Here is an 8884-nt window from a genome sequence, read left to right as displayed (position 1 = left end):
GTCTTGGTGTTTATCCTGTTGGAGTTCATTCAACTTCTTGAATGGCTGTCTTCTTGTCTTTCATGATGTTAGGAAATTTTTCTTAGACAATATTCACTATGGGTTTCTTCTTTCTCTTCCTGTTCTGGAATTACTATCACATGTAAGTGATTCCTCTTGATAGTGTCCCACATACATCTTAGAATTTCTTTGGAATTTTTTGTTCTTTTCTTTTCTGATAGTTCCTCTAGTTGATGAATATTGAGAGATTTTTCTTCAAGCTCAGTAATTCAGCTTTCCATTGATTCAGATGATTTCTTTGCCCTGTAAGTTTATTATCTATTTCTGAAGTCTTGGTTTTAGTCTTCTATCTTTTTAACTGCTGTTTTTGTATGGTTCCCATTTTTTCAATTATTTTGTCCATTTGTTTCCTGAAATTTCCCATGGTTTTGTTTATGTTTTCCTTTATTTCATCTGTAAGTTTCTTGACCTTTCTCACAATCCTTTGAAGATGCCTAATTAACACCCTTTTAAATTCCTTATCAGGTAGTTATGATATGATTTCTGGAGTTATATTTTCTGACTCTTTAGTTACTGGTCACTCCATCTTGTGTTTTGTGTAAGCTGAAATGGTTTCCTGTGAGCCATTGTGGAGTTGTATTTATATTTAGTTGATGATTGTATGTATATTGGTATGTTTTTTGTGTAAGCTCACCAACTGTATCTGGTGGCTGTGGTTGACACTGGAAGTGTGAACACAATTACTTCTCTGCTCACTCTTTTGTATAGTCTAGTTTTGGGTTGGTGCATACATCTCCAGAAGTAGTGGCCCACTCCAGGCAGGAGGGGGTGCTACTGGATACTGGGTTGACAAGGGCAGGGACTGGCCAGACTCCTGGTTACCAGGAGGGTAATTGCACCCACTTGTTGCCAACCTTCAGCTGTATCTTGTTGTCTGCAGTCCACTGTTACCAACAGCCACTGGCAAAAGCTCAAGATGACCACCCTGAGCCACACCAGCCCACAGTTTTTCTTCTCTGTCACTGCTCCACTGTGCCTGTTTAGCTTCCTCTTCCAGATGGCACACAAACACCTTTCGGTCCTATCCTCTGATGCTCAGGGTTCCAGGACCACCATCTGTATGTGTTTCACTTAGTCTCTCAGGTCTGTGTTGCAGAAGGTCAGCTCAGTGCTTCTGCTTGCCCAGACTCATGATCCATAGTATTTTTACTTGTTAAGTTTTGGCAACAGATCCCCAAGGCTTTCTTCCTAGTATGTCTTAGTCCGGAAGCTCTGCTGAACCTGCCCATCAAGGATGACACTGCTGGTGATTGAAATATCTGTGGCATAGCTTCCAGTATCATAGCAACACGCAAGCTACCAAAGTACAACAAACTCTTGATAGATAGGCAGTGGACTACCACCTGTAGCATACACTATCAAGCTGTGCTATTTTAAGCATTTGAGTACTAAACTTGTTGTTGTTGTTAGGTGCCATTGAGTCAGTACTGACTCATAGTGACCCTATGCACAACTGAACGAAACACTGCCCAATCCTGGGCCAACCTCACTATCATTGCCATGCTTGAGCCCATTGATGCTGCCACTTTGCCAATCTATCTCTCTGGGGGGTCTTCCTCTTTTTCTCTGACCATCCACCCTACCAAACATGATATCCTTCTCCAGTGAGAAGTACCAAACTAGGATTATCAAATTCAAAAGTCCGAGCAGCAATTCATATAAGTAAGTATAGTAGAAATATACTACTTAATTTAAAGAAATGATCAACGCCATTATGATTCTTATAGTATGTCCATACTTATTGCTCTGCAATCATACACCAAGTGAATGTGGGGCTGTGCTGATCAGGAGTAGGTACGAGTTAGAAATTACTTTTCAGTCCTCACTCCATTATACATCTTTATACTCTCCTCTTTTGTTTTTCAAGCACAGCATTAGGCTCATTTAAATGGTCAGTGCATATGTTGTTGTTATTGTTAAGTGCTGTTGAGTCAGTTCCGACCCATAGTGACCCTGTATAGCATTTCCAAGGAGCAGCTGGTGAGCTTGAACTGCTGACCTTGTAGTTCAGATGGCTTTGCATTAGCCCACAGCACCACACCAGGACTCTCTGGTCCGTGCCCATAGAATATTATTAATGTTAGCTGCCATCTAACATGAATGTCCCTGATGCATGGTGACCCTACATGCAATGGGATTGGATTTACTTTTAGGAAACAGATTGCCAAACCTACTCAGCATCACAGGAACACACAAGCTTCCTTGTGGTGACAAATGAGTGGTGGCTGCACCTGAGGTGCATTGTCTGGGAACTGAACTCGGTCTCCTGCATGGAAGGCGAGGAGTCTACTGAACCACCACTGCTCCAAATTTAGACTGTTGCTGCCAAGTGCCATCGAGTCGGTTCTGACGCATAGTGACCCTGTATAGGGTTTCCAAGGAGTGACTGGGGAGTTTGAACTGCTGACCTTGTGGTTCAACCAACCTTGTGGTCTAGTGTATTATCCCACAGTGCCATACCAGGACTCCACAAATGATGTCATTAACAATTAATGTGGTCAAAATGGATGAGTATTTTAATTAACTTATGTTGTTGTTGTTCAGTACCGTGGCATCTGTTCCAACTAATAGTGACCCTGTATAGGATTTCCTAGGGGTGGCTGGTGAGTTTGAACCACTGGCCTTGTGGTTCAAACAAACCTTGTGGTCCAGTGCTTTATCCCACAGTGCCATACCAGGAGTACTTTTCTATATTTTGGAGTCCTGGTGTGGTGCTGTAGGATAAGTGCTGAACTGTGAATCACAAGGTCAGCAGTTCAAACCCACCAGTTGCTCCTTGGAAACTCTAGAGAGTCGCTATGAGTTGAAACCAACTGGACAGCACTTAACAACAACTACAACAGCATCACACCTGTAAATTTAAAACTCAACAGCAACAACAACAAAATAACTCAACAAAAGAGATCAATTAAGGTGTTGGCCAACCACGTTGCAAGAGGCATAATTATCAACCAGTTTCCCATAGTACATGAGTTGTTGGAAGCTACTTTGAGGCTATTTATTTGTGAAGAAAAAGCATATGCCCTATATCATTACCACTGTGTTACTGAAGAAGAAACATTGTTCCGGTCCTGACCTCCCTAGGGACCCCTGACTCATCACCGTGCCTCTTGTCTCCCAGTTGGTCCTATGCTCTAGAACAACTCCTAGGAGCACGATTCTTCCTCTTCACTCTCTCTTTTATGGTGGTCAAATACACACAGCAAAGCATCCACCAATACAGCAGCTTCCACATGCACAATTCAGTGACATTGATGACATTTTTCATGTTGTGCCAGCCACTGTTATCACTATTCTCATCAAATACATTCCACCACCATTAACATAAACTCAGAGTCTCCCAAGCACCAACTTCCCCATCCCCTTTCCTCCAAATACCCACCCCTGGTAACCATGAAGCATCTTTGGTATATAAATATTTGCTTATTTCATGTGAGATCATACAGCATGTGCTCCTTTGCAATTGACTAATTTCACTCAGCATATCTTCAAGGTACATCCATGTTGTGCATTTTATCCTGATGTGGTGCTGTAGGGTAACGTGCAAGAGCATGAGGTCGGTTTGAACCACAAGGTTTATGGTTCAAACTCACCATTTGCTCCTCAAAAACCCTATATGGGTCACTATGAGTTGGAACCTACTCAACTGCACCTAACAACAACAGGAATGTTCCATTGTGTGTATATACCACATTTTGCTTATCTGTTCATCTGCTGATGGACATTTTTGTTGTTTCCACCTTTTGGCTTTTGTGACAAGTGTGACAATGGACACTGGTATACAGGTTTCTGTTTGCATTTCTTGTTTCACTTCTTGTAGCTATATAACTGGAATTGGATTGCTGATTCATACGGCAGTTCTGTAGTCAGAACCACTAAGATTCTTCTATTTATGCACTCTTCTGCCTGGGTCATTCCCCTGAAACCACTAGTATATCTGTTTCTACATTGTTTCCTTGTTCCTCACAATCCAGAGGCAAGTTGGGAGAAGGAATGGCAAGACTGGGAAAAGCAACTAGGCAAGGAAGAAGTATTAAAGCAGATGCTTAGGGGAAAATTATTTGTTCAAGGCAACTGAAAGCTTTCTTGTAAGAAAGAAATTTCAAAATCCTTGCAAAACTTTATGTAGTAGACAAACTGAAATTAGAAAAACAATGAGCTCTGTGTCTCAGAATGATATCTAACTGATGATGACAGTGGCCTATGGAAGTATGTGTTCCCATAGCTAAAGGGAAGTATTTATTCTAGATCTAGGAAACTTTATGAGTTTCTTTTACACTTTGCTTTTGCTGTTTAGCTGGTAGAAAACGAACTAATATGTACACATTCATATTAACATGTGTACAGTAATATTGACTATTTCAGTAATTTAAATGCCATTTGTAGATAGAAAAATGCAAATACCTAGACCTGAAAAAAGGATGCCACCTTTACATAGCATAGTGTTTACAAGTTGGGCTGCTCACCTCAAGGTCAGCTGTTCGAAACTACAAGCCGTTCCATGGGAGAAAGATGACACTTTCTGCTCCCTTAAAGATTTACAGCCTCGGAAACCCTATGCAGTGTCGCCATAAGTTGGAACACTGGCCTTGATTCTTTTGGATTCCTGGTGTGGTGCTATGGGTTAATGTGCTGGACTGCAAGGTCAGCTTGAACCGTAAGGTCAGAGATTCAAGCTCACCAGCTGCTCCTTGGAAACCCTATACAGGGTCACTATGAGTCAGAACCAACTCGATGGCACTAAACAACAGCAACAATCTTTATTAACTACCAAAGGATTTCAAAGCAAGAGCTAATATGTTTCACCTGATACTTTGCAGTCCCCCTAAAATTTAGCTACTTTTTCCTATGATTTTTTAAGGTCTGGTGATTTAGGTTATAAGATGGAAAACCCAAGGTTGAGCAAGGTGGGAATACCCATCGGTTTTTGACTTGACACAAATAAAAGCAGGACTGTTCTCTTAATCTTGAATTCTCATTTCTCCTCCTTTTTATTGTATCATATTCTTTTTATTAATTTATTTGCACTTTTTTTTTTAAAGAGACGATTTTGTTGTTGAAAGTATACACAGTAAAGTGTATCATGAAGATGATGATTTCTGTGTGCACAGTTCAGTGACATTACTTTGTTCAGGTTGTCTGACCATTCTCCTGGGTTCTCATTTCACTGGGTAAACTAAAACAGGAAGTACACTTTCCCGGTATTTAAACTATTAATATTATATTATTAATACTATTAATATGTTATTAATACTATTAATATTATTAATATATAAAATAAAAAATTAAATATATAATTGTGTATTGGTATACAACCTGGGATTTAAAAAACAAAAACAGTCAGCCATCCTACCTGAACGAGTTGGGTACAATACTGCAGATGCTTAACGATGGTGAGGTCAAGGCTTTCATTTCCTGTGGTCAGTGGGAGAGGACTTCCTGCCACACTGGTCCCAACTCCTGTGTCTTCTGTCAGTGCTTCACTAAGATGCCCCCTGGCTTCCGGATGGGCTGACCTGTAACTGTTGAGCCAGGAAGGTGGGTGAAGCATTAGTTACTTCTGTGTAGAAACCACAGGTCAGTTCAACATGGCTTCTGTAGACCCCCTCAACGAAAACAGGGTCTGCCCTAAAAGTGCGAGATGCCTTTCAAAAGCTACTTTAAATTCATCCTTGTTGCCAATTTGCTTAGCGTTAAAAGACCATGCAAACAAATTGCTTCCCCCTTTCTCTGTTTACTTCTCAAGCACAATGAAACATTTGTGACGTGGTCTCACCGAGAAGCCTTTAAGATCTGCCCCCGCTCACTTTCCTGCTCTCTTGACAGGGTAATTTGGCCACATTTTCTGGGATTAAATGGTCCCTTGTACTTGTGGTTTCCCAAGAGCAACACCATTAAGAACTAATCTGTCAAGACCATTTCCTGGCCTCAGATCAATAGCTAATTGAAGAATAGGAAAAAGAAAAATAGCCCAGAAGAGAGACATGATGTTCTTCTCTGGACAAAAGCTAAAGAGCGCGTTTGAATTCTTAGAGGTCTTGCTTAGTTCTGCCTCTCATTTTTTGTTTAAACCCCACTGTTGAAATGACAAAAGTTTTATCATGATAATATACTGGCTTTACAGGGCACTTAGCAATTTTAAAAAATCTGGTGCATCTATATTTAATTGTATTCTTAAAATGAATTAGTGTGCCAGGCAGAGGGTATTAGTAGACTATTAACAGCTGGGAGGGCTGACTGTCAGGGATGCTATCCTCGTCAGTCAGTCAGCCACAGGGCCCCTACGGGCTTCTCATCTCTCAAGCCACAGTCTCCACATTTTAAAAAGCTCACGCTTCAGAGCTCAGTGATTCTGAATGCTTTTTTCTGATTCACAATTGCCTCTGAGGGGAAAACACTCAGCTTGTATTCTGGCAGTCAACAAGCATTTAAAAGGCAAACACATTTGTTCCTGCCTACACACACACTTAGACATGTGTACACCCATGCACACACACAGAATCCTCCCTAAGACCTCTGAGGAAATACAGTGGTGGTGGTTGTGTGCTGTTGAGTCAGTTCTGACTTGTAGTGACTCTGTATATAGGGTTTTCAAGGCGGTAAAATCTTTATGAAAGTAGAAAGCTTCATCTTTTTCCTGCAGAGCAACTGGTAGTTTTGAACTTCTTACTTTGTGGTAAGCAGCCCAACGTGTAACGCATTCAAATTATACATCTCTATTACCAGTGTTCTAAGGAGCTTTGGTAGAGTAGTGGTTACGAATCGGTCAGCAGTTCGAAACTACCAGCTGTTCCGTGGGAGAAAGATGAGGCTTTCTGCTCTCGTAAGGATTTACAGCCTCGGAAACCCTGTATAGGGTCGCTATGAGTTGGAACCGACTCCACGACACATCACAACAACAACAACATTACCAGTGTTCTATCAAATATAAAAGCTGTAATGTTTTTGTTACTGTTTCCAAAGGGCAAATGCACACACACAAAAAAAATGGTTTCCTGAAGTCACCCCAGGAAAAGGTCATTTACTAAGTTATTAAGTACCAGTTGCTGATAACATCTTTCTTATGCCTTTGATGTATGATCAGGTACACTGTGCCCCTGGGTGGTGGGAACGCTTAATGCATTTGATTGCTAACTGAGTTGGAAGTTCAAGTTCATCCAGAGGCATCTTGGAAGAAAGGCATAGAGATCTATTTCTGAAACTTCCGCCACTGAAACCCTCTGAAGCACAGTTCTGCACACACGGAGTCAACATGCGTTGGAGTCAATGCCACAGCAACTGTTTTTTTCTCCAGGGTCTCCTTTGCAATGTAGAGAGACCCAGAAGCAGCAAAGACCCTGTGGCTTTGTCATTTGAATAGTGAAAGCACCTCTTGCCTAGCCCTCCCTCCTGAGATTTGTAGTCACTGGCATCTCAACTGCAAGGCTTTCCTCCTACTGGACGGATCAGATGGGATGCTAAGGAGTGGTGTCTCCATCACACAAGAGACTCTGGAACAAATAAGATTTCATTCTACTTTTGAATGTTTTCTTTAGGACAGAAAAAGAATCTGTTAGCCTCTTGTGTTGTTAAAGTATCAATCATAGCGACTCATAGCAACCTTAGGCACAGCAGAACCAAACACTGCCCAGTCTTTTGGCATCCTCACAATTGTTGTTACGTTTGAGCTTATGGTATATAGTAAAAATAGGTAATTAAGGATTCTTTTACTAATTCAATCAGCTAGAAAAATCATAGTGTATAATCTAAAAAACAATTGATGTCTAGTTGACTTCGACCCATGGTGATTCTATGTGTGCAAGAACTGACCTGTGTCCCAGACAGTTTTCAACGGCTAATCTTGTGAAAGTAGATAGTCAGGCCAATCATCAGAGGCACCTCCAGGAGGACTAAACTACTAACCTTTTGTTAGTTCAACCAAACACTTCACTATTTGTACCACCCAGGAATTCCATAAAATATAAAAGTACAATTTAAACACTACTGTAATTTAATTATTAAACATTACAATCATTGCTATGCCCCCAGCTTGCTCAAGGGAAAAAAAATATCACAAGATATTTCATGTTTCGTTTTGGAAGAAGAAACCCTTAAGGAACAACAAAATCCCAAAACCTTAAAACCTCCCACAAAGAGGTCTGTGGAGGGTGAATAGCCATAGCTTGGAACTTGTGAATCTGTTTAGATCACATGGTGCCAAAAGTAAGGTGGATGGTAAGCCACTTCTTCCTTTAGGAAAGTGGATGTGTATTCTTTTGCTGCAATTAATGTTCCATTGCACTTGCTCTGTTCCACCTGAAACTACAAAATAGATCCTAACTCTCATTCTAAAAACATGGTTTGGTTACAGAAGGAAGACTCATGAAGAAGGTAACAATATTTTACCTCTATCCTCCCCCCACCACAGAGAAGGCCCCATTGTCCACTCAAGAGGCTTCAGACACTGCAGATAGATCCATATTTAGTAGTTCTCAGTCATCCTTCATCCACGCTACATGATTTATGAGCCATGATACTTGAACATAGATTTGATACATTCAGGATAAACTTAATCTACTACAAAGACTCATTGGGTTCAATGGAACCATGAAACAGATAAAGAGGGGATTTAGGGGGAAACCAAAGTATAGCAATACAAGGGCATTATCAAAAAGTCCAAATCAAGGAGAACCAGGTCCACATAGTTCATCAAGTTTAAAGTTCTCCACAAGCATAGTCTATCTAGTTAATTTGGAACTAATGACATCAGGGTCAAGTTGAAGACACTAAATCTTACAAGAAAATATACATATACACACACATACATAAAAGTCCCCCCCCCCCC

General features: G+C 40.8%; 1 protein-coding gene across 2 annotated transcripts in view; it reads right to left on the bottom strand.

Annotated features, from left to right (window-relative positions):
* Positions 1 to 8884, bottom strand: part of FAM65B (family with sequence similarity 65, member B) — a 76305-nt gene that overhangs the window by 23264 nt on the left and 44157 nt on the right. For both annotated transcript variants that reach the window (XM_006872826.1, XM_006872827.1), the window contains one exon: positions 5414 to 5582. In XM_006872826.1, the coding sequence (XP_006872888.1) occupies positions 5414 to 5582 (169 nt within the window). The remainder of the gene's footprint in view (positions 1 to 5413; positions 5583 to 8884) is intronic.

This window comes from Chrysochloris asiatica, unplaced genomic scaffold (assembly GCF_000296735.1).
Source record: "Chrysochloris asiatica unplaced genomic scaffold, ChrAsi1.0 scaffold00213, whole genome shotgun sequence".
NCBI lineage: Eukaryota > Metazoa > Chordata > Mammalia > Afrosoricida > Chrysochloridae > Chrysochloris > Chrysochloris asiatica.
This window is presented reverse-complemented; position numbering and strand designations above follow the sequence as displayed.